The sequence below is a fragment of the Heptranchias perlo genome, chromosome 22 (genome assembly GCF_035084215.1).
Source record: "Heptranchias perlo isolate sHepPer1 chromosome 22, sHepPer1.hap1, whole genome shotgun sequence".
Taxonomy (NCBI): Eukaryota; Metazoa; Chordata; class Chondrichthyes; order Hexanchiformes; family Hexanchidae; genus Heptranchias; species Heptranchias perlo.
Window position 1 is genome coordinate 13,018,454 of NC_090346.1, and position 19,707 is coordinate 13,038,160.

General features: G+C 43.3%; 1 protein-coding gene across 1 annotated transcript in view; it reads right to left on the reverse strand.

Moving 5' to 3' along the window:
- The window catches only part of tmem184a (transmembrane protein 184a), a 38,618-nt gene that overhangs the window by 7,452 nt on the left and 11,459 nt on the right, over positions 1-19,707 (reverse strand). Inside the window, exons 4-7 of the mRNA XM_068002942.1 lie at positions 9,665-9,755; positions 8,922-8,997; positions 5,216-5,307; positions 954-1,123 (exon numbers count right to left, since the gene is read on the reverse strand). Of these exons, the coding sequence (XP_067859043.1) occupies positions 954-1,123; positions 5,216-5,307; positions 8,922-8,997; positions 9,665-9,755 (429 nt within the window). The remainder of the gene's footprint in view (positions 1-953; positions 1,124-5,215; positions 5,308-8,921; positions 8,998-9,664; positions 9,756-19,707) is intronic.

A 19,707-nucleotide genomic window follows, 5' to 3' on the forward strand; every position in this document is an offset into this window, starting at 1 on the left:
TTACAATAAAATGTGGTGCAGCATTAACAGTATGAAAACATACCTCTAACTCTAAATTAATTTCAAAACAATGGAATTCAAATATTAGCACCTCATCACACCTCTCAAACATCACAAAGTGCTTCACATACAAGTTGCTTTGAAGTGCAGTATCAGTTATATCGGCAAACAGCAGCCATTTTGTGGCCAGCAATGTCCCACAAATAGCAGAAATGAATGACCAATTAATTTGGATCTGGTGCATTTAGTTGAGGGATTTTTGACCAGGACACCTGAGGAATGTCCTGTTCTTCAAATAGTGCCAATGGGATCTTTAATGTCCCTTTTTATAACGTTCCCTTGTGTTGAACCTCATCAAATGCCTTCTAGAAGTCCATATAGACAACATCCATAGACACCACCCTATCCACCATGCTAGCAGCCTCCTCAAAGAATTCAACTAGATTAGTCAGTCTTGATCTACCCTTCACAAATCCATGCTGACTCTCTGATCAGCTGACATTTGTCCACATGCTCAGTCATTATGTCTCTAATGATGGACTTCAGTAACGTCCCCACAATTGATGTTAAACTGACAGGCCGGTCGTTACCTGATTTCTTTCTCCCTCCCTCCCTCCCTCAAATAATGGAGTGGCATTTGCAATTTTTTAATCCAAAAAGGCACAATTCCTGAATCTAGAGAGCTTTGGAAAATTATGACTAATGCACCTGCAATTTCCTCGCCTATTTCTTTTAATACCCTGGGTGGAGACCATCAGGACCTGGAGATTTGTTTATCTTACATCTCATTATTTTTACCATTACCATTTTTTAAAAAACTTGTATTAAATCCACTAAGTCCCTCCCCTTCACTTATTTTAGGTTCCCATGTCCCTTATAACCTTGTTACCCCTCTTTACTCAACAAGGTCATTTAGTAAAGGTCTTACAGGTTTTTAAAATTTGGATACCTACCTTGCCAAAAGGAGAGGAAAATGACTGATTTCACAGTCAGGAATTTCAGGACAGGATCAAATGCACTGAGGAGTTCACTGGTAGCGAAATAGAAGAGGAACAGAGCATAGAGTGCGAGACTCACAGAGATGTTATAAATAATGGTGATATATAGGTATCCGCTTCTCACACTGTGGAAATGAAATGTGCACAATTAACGAGCAACAAGATGATTGGATGCTTCTGATGTGAACACATACTTTCAAACATTTGCTTAAAAAAAAAGAATTTTCAACCCGGCCCACTTTTTAACGTTCTAACTCCCTTTAGTTTTAAATGTAAGCTCTTCCTAAGGAGTGCACCATACCCCAGAGTGCATCTTTCAGACCTCTGCCAATACCACCTGTAAGAGATACTCAGATGTATGCTCGGGATCTCCCTGGACAGACTCATTCAGATTTTTCACCCCTAGTCTCTGCTTTACAACAGAATGGCACAGATCGGGAAACTCAGCTTGTAGGATTTTGGACTTTTCAATGTGGACTTTTAATACCAGTCTTAAGGGAAACTAAAAGGATGGGCTAGAAACCCTGGATTACTACCACGTTCGAAAGGTATTATTATTGCTTCAGACTGTTGAAGGCTAACTGAGATTCGATGTACTTTTGCGGAGATAAGGGGAGAGGTTAAAGATAAGATGGCTGCCTAGCTAGGCCTTGAAAAACTGTGAGAAACTGTCAAACATCAGAAATTGTTTTTGCATCAGCAAGAACGATACATAAACAGCCACTTTAGCAAGTTCAAGGAGACAGACCAGGAGAACACCAAGAAGGATGTCAACGGAGAATTAACCCCTCAACCTCCAGAAGCAGAAGAATTCAGCCATCCTAAGCAAAGAGTTGAATTACTGACCAAGGTTGTAAGCATCTTTATCTGTAAAACTGTTGGGTTTTAATGTCAATAAAACCAATTACTTAGAAAGGTTTTCAGCCTCGGTTGATCCTTACCTCAGTACCCTAAAGCAGTAAAGAGAGAGTTAAGAAAACCTACAAGCTCTTAGGGAGTTGCATTCCGGAACCTGCACCCACGACCATTGGAAAACCCTACACCCTCAACTTCCTGCCAGTGTCAGTGCTGCCCCAATATGTACTGCCCCATACTTCTAATTGCAGGGAATTTCATTCTACTCAACGCCTGCCTACAATTGACTTGAAGATCCTCAACCACTCCTTCAAATCGATCCGTGGCTTTGCCACACCCTACCTCAATGACCTTCCTACAGCCTTACATCCCTGTACCCACTCCTCACAGACCAGCCTATTTGTTTCCTGTTTCCTGCTCCAGCATTGGTGACAGCTCCTAAGGCCACAATGTCCTGGCTGCTGGAGCTCTTTCCCCATCAATTCTGCCTCTTCGTCCTTTTCCCTGCTTTCAAAGCCTCATGAAAATAATTTTAGGTGTTTAAGATGATCAAAGAGGCTCCAATGTGACTTAGACAAGATGGGTGAGTGGGCAAGAACATGGCAGATGCAGTATCACGTGGATAAATGTGAGGTTATCCACTTTGATTGTAAAAACAGAAAGACAGATTATCTAAATGGTGATAGATTGGGAAAAGGGGAGGTGCAACGAGACCTGGGTGTCCTTGTACACCAGTCGCTGAAAGCAAGCATTCAGGTGCAGCAAGCAGTTAGGAAGGCGAATGGTATGTTGGCGTTCATTGCAAGAGGATTTGAGTACAGGAACAGGGATGTCTTACTGCCGTTGTAAAGGGTCTTGGTGAGACCACATCTGGAGTATTGTGTGCTGTTTTGGTCTCCTTATCTGAGGAAGGATGTCCTTGCCATGGAGGGAGTGCAACAAAGGTTTACCAGACTGATTCCTGGGATGGCAGGACTGATGTATGAGGAGAGATTGGGTCGACTAGGCCTATATTCACTAGAGTTTAGAAGAATGAGAGGTGATCTCATCGGAAGATATAAAATTCTAACAGGACTAGACAGACTAGATGCAGGGAGGATGTTCCCGATGGATGGGGAATCCATAACCAGGGGTCACAGTCTCAGGATACGGGGTATGCCATTTAGGACTGAGATGAGGAGAAATTTCTTCACTCAGAGGGTGGTGAACCTGTGGAATTCTCTACCACAGAAGGCAGTGGATGCCAAGTCATTAAATATATTCAAGAAGGAGATAGATATATTTCTTAATGCTAAAGGGATCAAGGGATATGGGGAAAAAGCTGGAACAGGGTACTGAGTTAGACGATCAGCCATAATCATTTTGAATGGAGGAGCAGGCCCGAAGGGCCGAATGGCCTACTCTTGCTCCTATTTTCTATGATTCTATGAAAAACATGGAGAGAGAGAGAGAGAGAGAGAGAGAGAAAGAGAGAGACTATTTCTTCTGGTGGGGGAGTCCAGAACAAGGGGGCATAATCTTAAAATTAGAGCTAGGCCACACAGGGGTGATGTCAGGAACCACTTCTACACATAAAGAGTAGAGGAAATCTGGAACTCTCTCCCCTAAAAAGCTTTTTGAGGCTGGGGGTCAATTGAAAATTTCAAGATTGAGATTGATAGATTTGTTAGGTAAGGGTATTAAGGGTTGTGGAACCAAGGCGGGTAGATGGAGTTAAGATACAGATCAGCCACGACCTAATTGAATGGCAGAACAAGCTCAAGGGGCTGAATGGCCTGCTCCTGTTCCGACCTATATTAGAAGATTGTAGAAACATGCCACAAACAGCTCAGCTGTAAAGCCTAGTAGAACAATGTTCTTATTGAACAATCTGATATGTTGATCAGTGTCCAATGTTAGTCCTTAGTTGGCTGACTAAAGCCACATGGAGTTATTATATTGTATCTGGACTCAGATTGTTTGCAAGCCACAATGGCCAAGAACAATTGACTGAAGTTGTACTAATATTAAACATTAAATATAAATACACACAAATATTATACATAAATATGTTATATACATAAACAAATACGTTTATATTTATGCACTAGTTTTGCCGTCTGCCATTTTTTCCCTCTCCCATCTCTTCGGGTCACCAGCTCTGGCCACATGGGTTGGGAGGTCACCTTCTCCCAGCTTTCTTGGCCATCAATCTGAACCAGACACCTATAGATGCGGGCGGTCTTGGTTCACGACTTCTAGTGTTCTTGGATCAGTCGGCTTCCCTACAGCAACCCCACCCAAGACGGTAGAGAAGTACTTGTTCTTCCACTTGTGTGGGGTGTATGAGTCACCTAGTTTACAGTGTACACAAACAAGACAGAGAAGTTTGTGTAGCCCCAAATAGGTGTAGATACCGCCTTTCACCCTGTCTGTACTGTAGGAAAGGTTCTCTCAGTTACGATCTCCCAAGGGTATCTTTAATGAGTAGAGGACTTCTCTACAGCTCTGTAGTACCAGCCTAGCCTTCTGTACAGCAAAGAACTAAGCCACTTTTTTTTTTTTTATTCGTTCACAGGATGTGGGCGTCGCTGGCAAGGCCGGCATTTATTGCCCATCCCTAATTGCCCTCGAGAAGGTGGTGGTGAGCCGCCTTCTTGAACCGCTGCAGTCCGTGTGGTGACGGTTCTCCCACAGTGCTGTTAGGAAGGGAGTTCCAGGATTTTGACCCAGCGACGATGAAGGAACGGCGATATATTTCCAAGTCGGGATGGTGTGTGACTTGGAGGGGAACGTGCAGGTGGTGTTGTTCCCATGCGCCTGCTGCCCTTGTCCTTCTAGGTGGTAGAGGTCGCGGGTTTGGGAGGTGCTGTCGAAGAAGCCTTGGCGAGTTGCTGCAGTGCATCCTGTGGATGGTACACACTGCAGCCACAGTGCGCCGGTGGTGAAGGGAGTGAACGTTTAGGGTGGTGGATGGGGTGCCAATCAAGCGGGCTGCTTTATCTTGGATGGTGTCGAGCTTCTTGAGTGTTGTTGGAGCTGCACTCATCCAGGCAAGAGGAGAGTATTCCATCACACTCCTGACTTGTGCCTTGTAGATGGTGGAAAGGCTTTGGGGAGTCAGGAGGTGAGTCACTTGGTACATATGCAACTTATCCAGGGGAAGCTGAATTTGCGAGAGGTCGTCATTAACCCAAGAATGCTTCGACTCCCTCACTCTAGTTGGCCTCAGCAAAGTATCAAAGCCAGCACCCCACATTACACCCCGAGGATGCCCCATTTAAAAATGGAACAGCACAAAGATTTTAAGTTCCCAGTAATAAAAGCCACAGCTTACACTTGCAGAATGAGATGTTTTACAAAAGCAAATAGTGACAACTTACTCAAAGTCTCCATCGTGATATTTGCCATACACTTGCAGGATAATGGTGATGGCTGCCATCAGGGGTTTAATCACACAGAACTGCAGGGTGGCCTGGAAGGACACAGAAAGCATTTTAATGGTAAGTAACCAGGATCAAACACAACAAAAATGATAGCAAAGCCAATTAAAATCACTCCCAGCACAAATCGACCACCAATCTCCCCATGCAAAAAAGCATCCTTAAATTCATTGCAACGCAACCGACTTAGGAGGGTCGATTCCCACCCGTTCTCTCCTTTCCCCCCCGAAGGCGGCAAATTCCCAATCTCATAAGCACTGTCAAGAAGTTAGTGCCGAGTAGATGAAGTAGATTTCCCTACAAGGAATAAAGGACACGCTCACAGGGAACATGAGCGCACTCTCCCTGGGGAAAGGTGCATCACTAGGAGGGAGTGACAGACAGAGAGACTTGCATTTCTATAGCACTTTTCACCACCTCAGGACATCCCAAAGCATTTTACAATTAATGAAGTACTTTTTGAAGCCTAGTCACTGTTGTATCGTAGGAATCACGGCAGCCAATTTGTGCACAGCAAGGTCCCAAAAACAGCAATGTGGCAATGACCAGATAATCTGATTTTAGTGATGTTGCTTATGGGATAAATATTGTCCAGGACACCAGGGAGAATTCTCCTGCTTTTCTTCGAAATAGTACCAAGGGATCTTTTACGTCCACCTGAGGGCAGACGGGGCCTCGGTTTAACATCCGAACGACGGCACCTCAGGCAGTGCAGCACTCCCTCAGTACTGCAGTCAGCGTGGATTAAGTGCTCAAGACTCTGGAGTGGGGCTTGAACTCATGACCTTCTGACTCAGAGGCAAGAGCACTACCCACTGAGCCATGGCTGACAAACAAATAATGATCAAGTTAAATTCTGTAGGAGCAAACCCCCTCTTTTTCCCCGATTTTCTCCCTTCCTCTCTTGAAGGCAGCTCCATGGGCATTAGTCACCACCCAGTACCTCACCTGTGGCCACCTTTCACGTGCAAGTTTAACCAGCGAGTGTTGGCCAGCTATTCCACGGTGGGGATAGGGCTCTTATAGTTGGACCCGATCCTGTTCCCCGTCCAATGTCCACACCTACACCTTTTCAGCAGGAACCAGTGAGGAACGATCAGCAGGGGGAATCCTGGTTGATTTTTTTCTTCATCAGCCAAGGGACACTTTGGCCAATTGTAGCACCCAACTATCGTCCTGGCTGGAGAAGAACTTACTCAGGTCTGACCTGTGCAGTTTGGTAGCACACAATGCAGTAATTCACTCACTGAGCTAAAAGTTGAAGTCAGCTCTTAGATCTGTGTTGCTGACCATATATGGTTACTAAAAGTATTAAACAAAAGTTGGTATCAACCAACTATCACTCCATTCAGTGAAAGGCATGATCGACATTGACAGCATCGTACAGTAACAAGCCACTTTGTATACCAGAATGCACTCAAAAGCAAAGAAACAGAGTTCAATGTGGGGAAGTGTGAGGTCATCCACTTTGGATCAGAGAAAGACAAATTGGGATATTTTCTTAATGGTGAGAGACTAGGAGCTGTGGAAGAGTAAAGGGTGTCCAGGTACACAAAGCTAGTGCACAGGTATAAAAAAATAATCCAAAGGGCTTGGACTTGGGTACGATAGCATAGTGGTTACGTTATTGGACTAGTAATCCAGAAGCATGTACTAATAATCCAGAGAAATTAGTTCATATCACACCATGGCAGCTGAGGAATGTAAATTCAGTTAATTAAATAAAAATCTGGAAAAGCCAGAATCAGTAATGGTAACCATGAAACTACCAGATTGTTGTTAAAAACCCATCTGGTTCACTAATGTCCTTTAGGGAAGAGCCTATATGTGATTCCAGACCCACAGCAATGTGTTTGATTCTCAACTGCCCTCTGATATGGCCTAGCAAGCCACTCAGTTGTACAATCCCATTACAAAAAGACACACCAACTGCAGCGGTTCAAGAAGGTGGCTCACCACCACCTTCTCAAGGGCAATTAGGGATGGACAATAAATGCTGACCTTGCCAGCGATGCCCACATCCCATAAATGAATTTTAAAAAAATACAAAAAAGGTGAGGAAGTGATGCTTCCATCATACAAAGCCTTGGTCAGACCCCATCTGGAGCACTGCGTTCAGTTTTGGGCACCGCACCTCAGGATGGATATATTGGCCTTGGAAGGGTGTACAGCGCGGATTCATCAGAATGATGACGGGGCTTAGAGGGTTAAATTACGAGGACAGGTTGCATAAACTTGGCTTGTGTTTAGAACGTTGAGGTATTCAAAATGATTGAAGGATTCGATAGAGTAGATACAAATAAATTATTTCCTCTGGTGGGGGATCCAGAACAAGGGGGCACAATCTTAAAATTAGAGCTAGGCCATTCAGGTGTGAAATCAGGAAACACTTTTTCACACAAAGGTTTGTGGAAATCTGGACCTCTCTCTCACAAAAGGCTTTAGATGCTGGGGGATCACTTGAAATTTTCAAGACCGAGATCAATAGCTTTTTTAAATTAGGGAAGGGTATCAAGGGATATGGAACAAAGATGGGTAGATGGAGTTGAAGCACAGATCAGCCTTGATCTAATTGAATGGTGGAACAGCTTTGAGGGGCTAAATGGCCTACTCCGGTTCCGATGTTCCAAAGGAAGTGGATGGAGAGGGGTGATTGGCCAATTGTGCTGTTCAAAAACAACTGGATAAGCATTTAGTTGGGAATGGGGTCGGTGGTTATGAAAAGTCATCAAACTGAAATGTTAACTCGGTTTCTCTCTCCACAGATGTTGCCTGACCTGCTGAGTGTTTATTGGTGGTTATAAGACTAGGTAGAGATGGAAATGATCAAATAGTCCACAGAGCACAATGGCTCCTGTGCTCCTGGGACATTAAGTAAATGATACCTGTGCAAGGCAGCAGTCTGGGTTGAATAGTGGAGATATGATGATGGATGAATATTCTGCAGTGTTGTTCAATAACTTTTTTAGGATTATGGATTAATATAGGACTTCCGCTCAATATTAAATGGGCAGGAATGAGTTAGTGATAAGCTAGACCAGTGTTACTGTACATTAGCTGCTAGCCACATGTAGCTAATTGGTAACTGCATTTGGGAATAGTAAATAAAAAGAGTAATAGACACTGTGGTTGGGCATGTGATCTCAATACTCATTCGCACGGCGTTTGCAAATGAACTTTAACCTGTGTGCGTTGGTAAAATGGTAAGACGAAAAGCAGAGTGTGCAAGTGTTTCTTGATCACTGTGAGTGCTTGATTTCTTTGGTTACTGAATGGCGGTAGATGCTTTTTAAGTAAATATACACTTGAAGTACATTTACCTGTATTGTGTGTAAGGCGTTTTCTACTAAAATTAGTGCATGTGGCTAAAATGGGGAGTCATAGCTACATCATGGCTAGTCAACGATTTTAATTGGACAACAACGAGGTAGACTATGTGTGGTCCGTGGAAGGATTGAGCTCGAAGGACCGAATGGCCTTTTACTATTCCACAGTTTAGGAGTACAGTTTTAGAGCTATTTCACATTGCTCTTCAATGGGTTAAGCCCTGGCTGAGTAAACAACATAAGTGAATATGGAATTTGCTACCCAAACGTCACCGGCATCAAATGCACAAACCTGACGTTCAGACTTCTCGTGACCTCACCTGTTTACAAAACCGTAAAAATCCAATGGAGTAGGTCATACCCATCAGACAGCACGTTCCGTACATACAACTTGATCTGGGGACAAGATGGAAACAGAAATAAATAGAGGGAGCAGTACATCGACAAATAAAATATTCTAAATCCATAATTATGTAGCTGTGAGTGCAAATAACACTGTCATTTCGAAAATACAAATGGGTTGGGATTGGATTAGAACACTATACGGGAAAGAGGATATAAAATACACAGTGAAATAGTTACACAGTAGAATCCACTTCTAGTGATCACAGAGTTTTCAGATCATACTTGACCAAAACCCATTTGTATTAACTCAGTGCATTTCCCTTCAGTTGTCCTGTAAACCCCACCTTCAGATGTAGTTTCCAACCCATTGGCCAGTCCTGTTGGTTGAAGTTCATTGGCACTTTCAGCAGCTGAGCAGTAAACTGTGCAAAAAGCCCCCAATGAACAGCTCAGCCTCTCCTCTGAATTGTTGGCTCAGCTGTTTCAGAAGAACGTTAGTGGTTTTAATTAAAAAAAATGCATTTTTGTTTTGATCTTTTACTTTCATTTTGTTCTGTGGAGAATGCACTGGAAAGTCCAGTTACAGGTTAATTCAGATCAATGGCATTTGGAGAACGGCACTCTGTTGTAATTTAAACGTGAACCCCTTTCTCTTCGAAGTCTGTGACTTAGTGCACGATGTGTAGGTAGATGTGCGTAAAAGACAGAAACAACTCACCTAATGGGTTTCCCTCTGATTTCCGACATTATTGCACTTTCTCCACCCAGGTACTCGTAGCACAGGCTGAGGAAGTTGTAAATCACGAAGGCTGCCGGGAAGATCACACAGATCAGTGCAAGTACTCTAAAAGCGATTGTCCTTTTCACTACTTTCATCTGTAGTTCTCTCCTCCTTCAAGCCTCAGCCATACACCATGCCCATTCCTGTCATCTGGCAGGAGACCTGCTCCCAGGTCAGTAGGTGTACAAGAGTGTAGTGGGTTTACGTACGACCAATACTCTCCCCTATAATAAGGCAGGCTCCTTGCCTCCACTTAGCATGTCTCTTATCACCCATCAGCACAAGGGAATGGAATAATTTTTTTTTTAAATTGCAGGCACCCATGTCAACATTAAGCACAACTGCCCGTTATGTAACGTTCTTGCACATTCCTGATTTCCATCACTCCACCATTGGCGGCCATGCCTTCAGCTGCCTAGGCCCTAAGCTCTGGAAATCCCGCCCTAAACCTTTTACTACGTTAAAGGCGCTATATAAATGCAAGTTGTTGTTGTTGGGACAAGTAGAGGGATCAACAACATTACACTCAACCCCAGCTGTAGCTGAGCAAATGCTGCAGTTCCAACACCAGCCAGCCGGAGGGCCTATCAGTGAGACTGACAATCTAGTACAGCTCATGTCAAATTACAGGTAGTTGTCCGCTCTGGGCCCATGCCTACAGAGAACTAGATTGGGAATATCCCGAGCTCATTTGGTGCAAGAGCTTTATAGCCAGCTGAGACAGTCCAATAATCTGAGCTGGGTTTGGAAACACAAGTAATTAAACTGTAATGGGTCCGTTAAGAAAGTAACTTTCCCAGCAAGATTTCCAGGACTAGGGCAGGCACTGATGTACCCAAAATAAAAACGTCTTGTAACATTTCTCAATTGCATTCAGAATGTTTTGAATCAAGAAAAGTTATGCGACTTTCAAAACATCTGTAAGTAGTGGAAGTGATGAACTGAACAGAACGTTCAAACCCAGTTATCTCAAGGGAGAGTAAAGCACACTTGTGATAAGCAGGTATAAGCTCTTTCCTCTCCTTGGCCTGTATCTGTGTATATTTTCCCCATCTCCCTGTGGTGCTTGAACAAGACTAAAGCATCTGTGGTAGTAGCAGATAAAGATCAACTTGATGAAGTTTCAAAAAGAAAAATCCTGATTGCAATCAAGTTGAGGGTTAGCAATGCAGAGTTGGCTGAAAAAAAAATCTTGCATCGGTTGATAAATCTCCATTTCTAGGTCAGAAGACAACTATGACTTTTTAAACATTTCAGATGATTCCTTATAGCTTTTTACATTATTCTTGCACATTATTTCCATGAACTCTTACAGCCTCTGGAGTCCTGATCATTAGGAATGAGTTGTGTTTTACCACACCGTCAGCCAGAGAGGTTGTGAATTCCTAGAGAGTGAGCGAGAGAGATACAAGAGAGGGAAGACAATCTTACAGATTCACACTTGCTATTGCGGGTCACAGAATGGTTCTAATATTGCCATGGAAAGTCCAAGTCATCTCACATTCTTGGAGGGAGGAGAAAAGGAAAGAAATGATAATATGCTTTGATTTTTAAAAAAATTGTACAGAAGCTGTAATACGTCTCTGCGTCAATAAAATGATCACTGGTTCTCGCATCATGTACGTTTAATCGTAGCAACCAGTTATCCATCACTGCACTCACCCAAAAAATGTGCAAAATCATTATATTTGCATACAGTATAGAGACCTCATGGACTAGTGAATATTATGAGGCAGTAACACATTTTGGGGTGGATATAATAAACCCACTTGAGCTTTGCTCTTTCAATTTATGACATTATCTCCATCTCTCAATGTGCTGGAGTTGTTCTCCTTAGAGCAGAGAAGGTTAAGGGGAGATTTGATAGAGGTGTTCAAAATTATGAGGGATTTTGATAGAGTAGATAGGGAGAAACTGTTTCCACTGGCAGGAGGGTCAGTAACCAGAGGACACAGATTTAAGACAATTGGCAAAAAAAGCCACGGGGTAGATGAGGAGAATTTTTTAAAAACTCAGCGAGTTGTTATGATCTGGAATTCACTGCCTGAAAGGGTGGTGGAAGCAGATTCAATAGTAACTTTCAAAAGGGAATTGGATAAATACTTGAAAAGGAAAAATTTGCAGGGCTATGTGGAAAGAGCAGGGGAATGGGACTAATCGGATAGCTCGTTCAGAGAGCCAGCACAGGCACAATGGGTCGAATGGCCTCCTCCTATGCTGTACAATTCTACTGCCCAACAATACGTTGCAGATTATTTGCTGTTCGACAGCCGAGAAAAAGCATAACGGATACATATTCATACATTATGCAGAGACAAACCTAGCATTAGAAATCCAATCTGACAGGTGTGGGAAAGCAGAACCCAGCTCGTTAACGTTTCCAATTATGTTTGACCATTAATGCAAAAAAAGTAATAACTGGAGGCATCGGACAACATCGCTTTTCCCTCCTAGTGATCTGCGGAGAGATCCCACGGACAGCCCTTACTTCGGACGTGGTGGTGAGCTGCAGCATGTAACGGGCAGATATTAGTGCAGCAGAAAGAGGTACACAGGGACTCTCAGGTCAAGGGAAATCGTGGGATATTAGCTTAAACTTGAGCTCATCCAAAACTCTGCTGCCCATACCCTAACTTGCACTAAGTCCTGTTCACCCATCACCCTGGTTCTCGGTCCAGTAACACCTTGAATTTAAAATTCTCATCATTGTGTTCAAATCCCTCCATGGACTCACCCCTCCCTATCTCTAACCTGCTCCAGCCCCACAACCCTCCAAGATCTGTGTTCCTCCAATTCTGGTCTCTTTTTTTCACCCAGAGGGTGGTGGGGGTCTGGAACTCACTGCCCGAGAGGGTGGTAGAGGCAGAAACCCTCAACTCGTTTAAAAAATACCTGGATGTGCACCTGAAGAGCCGTGACCTGCAGGGCTACGGACCAAATGTGGGAAAGTGGGATTAGGCTGGGTGGCTCGTTTCTCAGCCAGCGCGGTCATGATGGGCCGAACGGCCTCCTTCTGTGCTGTAAATTTTCTATGATTCTAGTGCATCCGATTTCCTTCGCCCCACCATTGGCGGCCTAGGATCTAAGCTCTGGAATGCTCTCCCTAAACCTCTCCATCTCCATCTCTCTACCTCCTTTAAGATGCTCCTTAAATCCTACTTCTTTGACGAAGCTTTTGGTCACAATATCTCCTTATGTGACTCGGTGTCAAATTTTGTCCGATAACACTCCTGTGAAGCGCCTTGGGAGGTTTTACTACATTAAAGGCACTTTACAAATGCAAGTTGTTGGTGCTGCTGTTAGACGCTCACCAATCCCAACTCAGGCCTGGGTCATGGGGTGGGGGGAATGTAATGTCACTCACCGGCCTTCCTTCCCCATCAAAAACCTCAATTGGCCTCTCGTTGCATTGTGAATGATGAACAAAAGCTCCAACCAGTTGGATGAGAGGTAGATGAGCCATCTCTCTTAGGAATACTAATACTTCACCCCACAACTTCAAGAAAAATTGAACAGGAGATTCAACTACCTTCCCAACTCTCTTCCCTACCCCTCCCCCCCAAGGAAACAAACAGATCACTGCTTCAGTAATCTATAATCTGCTCCAGCTGCTATTCAGAATCATTTTATTTTAATCTGCACTGTTGATTAGCATTTAGGCAACTAAGCCCTGACTAAAGTGACCTTATAACATGAACACTGCTGCAGTAAACAGCAAAACAGTGTGTGGTCGCCATGGGAGTGATTAGCAGCATCTGTCCTAGATGCTAGTATCGTGCTGCACAGGACATGTTACGTGGCTGCTTTTAGATTTTAACTAACTTATCAAGTCAAGAGAATCTCCATTGTCGTTCAAACTCAACTGTCCTCGATGGACGAGGGGCAAGTTGGACTATGCCATATAAAGTTCTTCACCTAGAAGAAATGTAACCTTATCGCAGTTACTAATCACAGAATGGCTATATATGGAATCTTCCAACACATCACTACCCTGGGGAGGGAAGGAAGTTAGTATACTGCCCTATGGAATAATTGTGTTTAGTCATCATCCAGAAGCTGTACTAGTCCCCTGAATCAGTCAATAGAGTAAACCCGATAATCATTGATTGTCAAGTCATTTGGCAAAATATTGTTGCTTGATAAATCACACTTCGTTAATTCTGGGAGCCCGATATCCATCATTGTCCACTCCAAATAAAGCTATCAATTGTATGAAATCATTACTTGTGCATGTAGCATACAAAGCCTCCCCAAGGGCTGCAGCACGTTACAAGGCAGTAATGCACCTAGGGGTTGAGATAACACACCCAAACTTTGCTCTTGCAAATTACAGCTGTACCATATGGCACAGCAGGCAACACTGCACAAACTGCATTATCCCACAGGTGGGAAAGCACAACAGGTGCACATTCATAAATAATTCAGAGACAAACCTAGCATAAGACATCCAATCTCGTATGTCAGAAAGCAAACCCCAGATTGTGCAGGTTCCAATTGATTCAGTGATTAAAATTTATAAAGCATTTATGCACCCAATTATATTGAACGGTTAGACGACACAGCACTGTAGAGACATCCCTCTCTGGTGGAAAGGATGGGCCCCAGGAGATTGGTCTCATTAGAAATGCTGCTCCTCACCACGTCTAAGGCCTTTTCTAAGCTGGGAGTGCCACTCTGCCACACTGGTGTGGCCACTGCTCATATACAGAGACTTTTTTTTTTCACTCTCTCGTTAGTGGAACTCTTCTACTACCCTTGAAAGAACAGAATGTGGACTGAACTCTTAGGATTCCAGCTGTAAACCTTCCAGCTGTGAGCACAGCACACATCAAATTAGCAACCCGAACTTTCACACCCAAGACACGCATTCATTCATCTAAATTGTTGTATGTTATCAAAGAATCATCAGTTAGATCCCTTGATGACCTGGTGAGTAAAGATATTGTCCAGTGTAATAATAGGCAATGCAGGCCATGAGGTCCCAGGTTCGATTCCTGGTTTGTGCTGAGTCAAGTCTCAGTTGGGGGAGCAATTGGGGTGTTACAATTGGCATCACCGCCCTTGGACTAAGTGGTGGCGATGAGCAGTGATGAGGACAGGATTAGGAACATAAGGAAAGAAAACTACCACATAAAAAAAAAATCAAACAGGAGCAGGCACCGTAGCCGCCTCTCCATAGCCCAGGTAAATCTGGAACTCTCTTCACCCAAAAAGCTGTTGAGACTGGGGGTCAATTGAAAATTTCAAAACTGAGATTGATAGATTTTTGTTAGGCAAAGGTTTTAAGGGTTACAGAATCAAAGGCGGGGTAGATGGAGTGAAGATACAGATCAGCCACGATCTAATTGAATGGCAGAACAGGCATGAGGGGCTGAATGGTCTACTCCTGATCTTATGTATTGTCCTGGTAAAGATCAACTAACGTAGCACCAGACTAATAAAGCTTTTGAGAAAGAAAACCATCCAAGGAACATACTTTGCGGCAAGCCAAATTCTGTGTTGAGCATATTCTGTAATCACTAGCAATCCTATGGTCATCGGAGTACAGAATCATAGAACCTTAGAGCACAGAAGGAGGCCATTCGGCCCATCATGCCTGTGCCGGTTCTTTAAAAAAGCTAATTAGTCCTACTCCCCTGCTCTTTCCCCATAGTCCTGCCGATTTTTCGTTGTGGGAAAGGAAAAAAGATTTGCATTTCTATAGCACCTTTCACAGTCTCAGGATGTCCCAAAGTGCTTTACAGTCAATTAAATACTTTTGAAGTGTAGATGGATAAGAATACACATCTCCTATGCACACTTAGAACACACCCAGAAAACAAACCTGCTCTTCCAGGATAACAACATTATGACAGAATGGAAACAATTAAGGAATCTGAACCTGCGGTCTCTGACTGTGTCACACGAAGTTCATTCTTTGTTTACTGTTGAGCCAGTGTCAGCGGCAGGGAGGAGAGCTGCCTGTGGCACAATGGCAACATACTTAGTGTAAAAGTGACGTAATCCTCTTAAGGCGTTAGCTTTGCTTTTGAGTGTTGACCAAGATTGAAACCATCAAAGAGAGCTTGAACCCAGAGCCAATTCGAATTTTAAAATTCGTACAAATTGCAGAAGATATAAATGTAAATTAGTGAAAAGCAAATTTTAAAACAGATAGTAGGAAGGACTGTTTGGAATAATCTACCAGGAAGGTTAATGGAAACAAAAATATCAGAGGTTCAAAATGAAGTTGAGTGAAAGATGAGACATGGGGTACCAGACAGGTGAGCTTCAATGGGGTAAATGAGCACTTTCTAGTCCTTCATTTTCCTTGGGTTACATCATATCTTGGGTTAGTTTCATTTAGTAAGGTGCAGTTCATTCTATCCATATTAGATGCATTTAAGGGGAAGCTAGATAAACACATGAGAGAGAAAGGAATATAAGGTTATGCTGATAGGGTTAGATGAAGAAGGGTGGGAGGAGCCTCTTGTGGACCATAAACACTGGCATGGACCAGTTGGGCCGAATGCCTGTTTGAGCTGTAAATATCACAGGGACGGCAATAAAGTCAGTGTATTTGGAATGTGTTACATGTAGACATTTTTTTTTGACAGTATGTTTTCAATTTCACCTCCATGTCCCTGTCCCCTCAACATACATTTTGCTCTTTTCGTAAAAATTACAGGATGTATATGGTTGAGGAAGGCTATTCGGCCCAGTACGTTTTGGGGTTTTTATGCTACATATTCTCTTTGGATTCAGCAAACCTAGCATTACCATCACTGAATCCCCCACCATCAACATCCTGGGGGGGTCACCATTGACCAGAAACTTAGCTGGACCAGCCATATAAATACTGTGGCTACAAGAGCAGGTCAGAGGCTGGGTATTCTGCAGTGAGTGACTCACCTCCTGACTCCAAAAGCCTTTCCACCATCTACAAGGCACAAGTCAGGAGTGTGATGGAATACTCTCCACTTGCCTGGATGAGTGCAGCTCCAACAACACTCAACAAGCTCGACACCATCCAGGACAAAGCAGCCCGCTTGATTGGCACCCCATCCACCACCTTAAACATTCACTCCCTTCACCACTGGCGCACTGTGACTGCAGTGTGTACCATCCACAGGATGCACTGCAGCAACTCGCCAAGGATTCTTCAACAGCACCTCCCAAACCCGCGACCTCTACCACCTAGAAGGACAAGGGCAGCAGGCACATGGGAACAACACCACCTGCACGTTCCCCTCCAAGTCAGACACCATCCCGACGTGGAAATATATCGCCGTTCCTTCATAGTCGCTGGGTCAAAATCCTGGAACTCCCTCCCTAACAGCACTGTGGGAGAACCTTCACCACACGGACTGCAGCGGTTCAAGGAGGCGGCTCACCACCACCTTCTCAAGGGCAATTAGGGATGGCCAATAAATGCTGGCCTTGCCAGTGACGCCCACATCCCATGAACGAATAAAAAAAAAGCAACCCCCTCCCTAAGCAGACCTCATGCCAGAGGGTGCCTTCAGCTGCCCACTATCTAAATGTAGCGACACCTAGGGGTGAGAGAAATCATGCAACTGTATTCCCTTCCTGGAAGGGAATTGAACATATACTAGAAAAGGAAAAATTTGCTGAGCTATGGGGAAAGAGCAGGGAAGTGGGATTAATTAGATAGTTCTTTTAAAGAGCCGGCACAGGCAGGATGGGCCAAATGGCCTTCCTCTGTGCTGTAAAATTCTATCTCACATGCCACCACGTGACCTCTCGAACGTCAGAAGGTGGATGAATGTTCTAAACTGAAGCTCAGGCTATAAACCAACATCTTTAGTTAACACTGAACAGGTAAATGAAAAATACTCAGTACAAGCTGTAATTACACAAGATACGATTCTCCTCAAATTGTCAAAGCAACAAAGATGTTTCTCCTGTGCTAACTCTCAACCTTCCATACCCGGAATCAACCTAGTGAACCTTCTCTGAACTGCCTCCAATGCAAGTATGTCCTTCCTTAAACAAGGGCACCAGAACTGTACACAGTACTCCAGGTGTGGTCTCACCAGCACCCTGTACAGTTGGAGCATGACTTCCCTGCTTTTATATTCCATCCCCCTAGAAATAAAGGCCAATATTCTGTTTGCCTTCCAGATTACCTGCTGCACCTGTATGTTGACTTTTGTGTTTCATGTACGAGGATACCCAGATCCCTCTGTACCGCAGCATTTTGTAGTATTTCTCCATTCAAATAATATTTTGCTTTTTTATTTTTCCTCCCAAAGTGGATGAGTTCACATTTTCCCACATTATATTCCATCTGCCAAATTTTTGCCCATTCGCTTAACCTGTCAATATCTCTTTGCAGGTACTTTGTGTCCTCCTCGCAATTTGCTTTCCACCTATCTTTGTATCATCAGCAAATTTGGCCACAAGACACTCTGTTCCTTCATCCAAGTCATTGATATATATTGTAAATAGTTGAGGCCCCAGCACTGATCCCTGCGGCAATCCACTAGTTACAGATTGCCATTTTGAGAATGACCCTTTTATCCTGACTCTTTGTTTTCTGTTAGTTAGCCAATCCTCTATCCAAGCCAGTATATTACCCCCAACACCATGAGCTCTTATCATGTGCAGTAACCTTTTATGTCGCACCTTATCGAATGCCTTTTGGAAATCCAAATATACTGCATCCATTGGTTCCACTTTATCCACCCTGCCTGTTACTTCCTCAAAGAACTCTAATAAATTTGTCAGACACGATTTCCCCTTCATAAAACCATGTTGACTCTCCTTGATTGTATTACGAGTCTCCGAATGTCCTGCTACTACTTCCTTAATAATGGATTCTAGCATTTTCCCAATGACAGATGTTAGGCTAACTGGTCTAGAATTACCTGCTTTCTGTCTCATTCCCTTCTTGAATAGGGGTGTTACGTTCACGGTTTTCCAATCCGCTGGGACCTTTCCAGAATCTAGTGAATTCTGAAAGATTACAACCAATGCATCCACTATCTCTGTAGCCACTTCCTTTGAGACCCTCGGATGCAAGCCATCATGTCCAGAAGACTTGTCGGCCTTTAGACCCATTAGTTGACCTAGTACTTTTTCCTCTAATGATAGTGATTGTTTTTAGTTCCTCTCCCCCCTTTGCCTCTTGATTTTCTACTATTATTGGTATGTTATTAGTGTCTTCTACTGTGAAGACAGATACAAAATATCTGTTCAATTCCTCTGCCATTTCCTTGTTTTCCATTATTATTTCCCCAGTCTCATCCTCTAAGGGACCAATGTTTACTTTAGCTACCCTCCTTTTTATATACTTGTAGAAGCTTTTACTGTCAGTTTTTATATTTCTTGCTAGTTTACTCTCAATTTATTTTCTCCCTCTTTATTATTCTTTTAGCTATCCTTTGCAGGTTTTTAAAGTTTTCCCAATCTTCAAGCTTACCAGTAATCTTTGCCACATTGTATGCTTTTTCTTTTAACCTGATACCATCCTTGACTTCCTTAGCCAAGGTTGGCTCACCCTTTTTATGGAGTCTTTCCTCCTCACAGGGATATATTTTTGTTGAGAGTCATAAAATATCTTTTTAAATGTTTGCCACTGCTTATCCACCATCATACCATCTAATCTGTTCACCCAGTCCACTTTAGCCAATTCCACCCTCATTCCTCTGTAATTGCCCTTATTTGAGTTTAATATAGTAGTTTCAGACCCAAGATCCTTGCTCTTAAACTGTTCATGTTATGATCATTGCTTCCCAAGGGATCCTTTACATTGAGATCATTAATTAATCCTGTTTCGTTACCCATTACCAGATCCAAAATGGCATGTTCCCTGGTTGGTTCCCCGATGTATTGGTCTAAGAAACAATCCCTAATACACTCTATGAACTCCTCCTCGGGACTATTTTTTCCCAATTTGATTTGTCCAATCTATGTGAAAGTTAAAATCGCCCATGATTATTGCATTACCTTTTTTTACAAGCACCCCTAATTTCCTG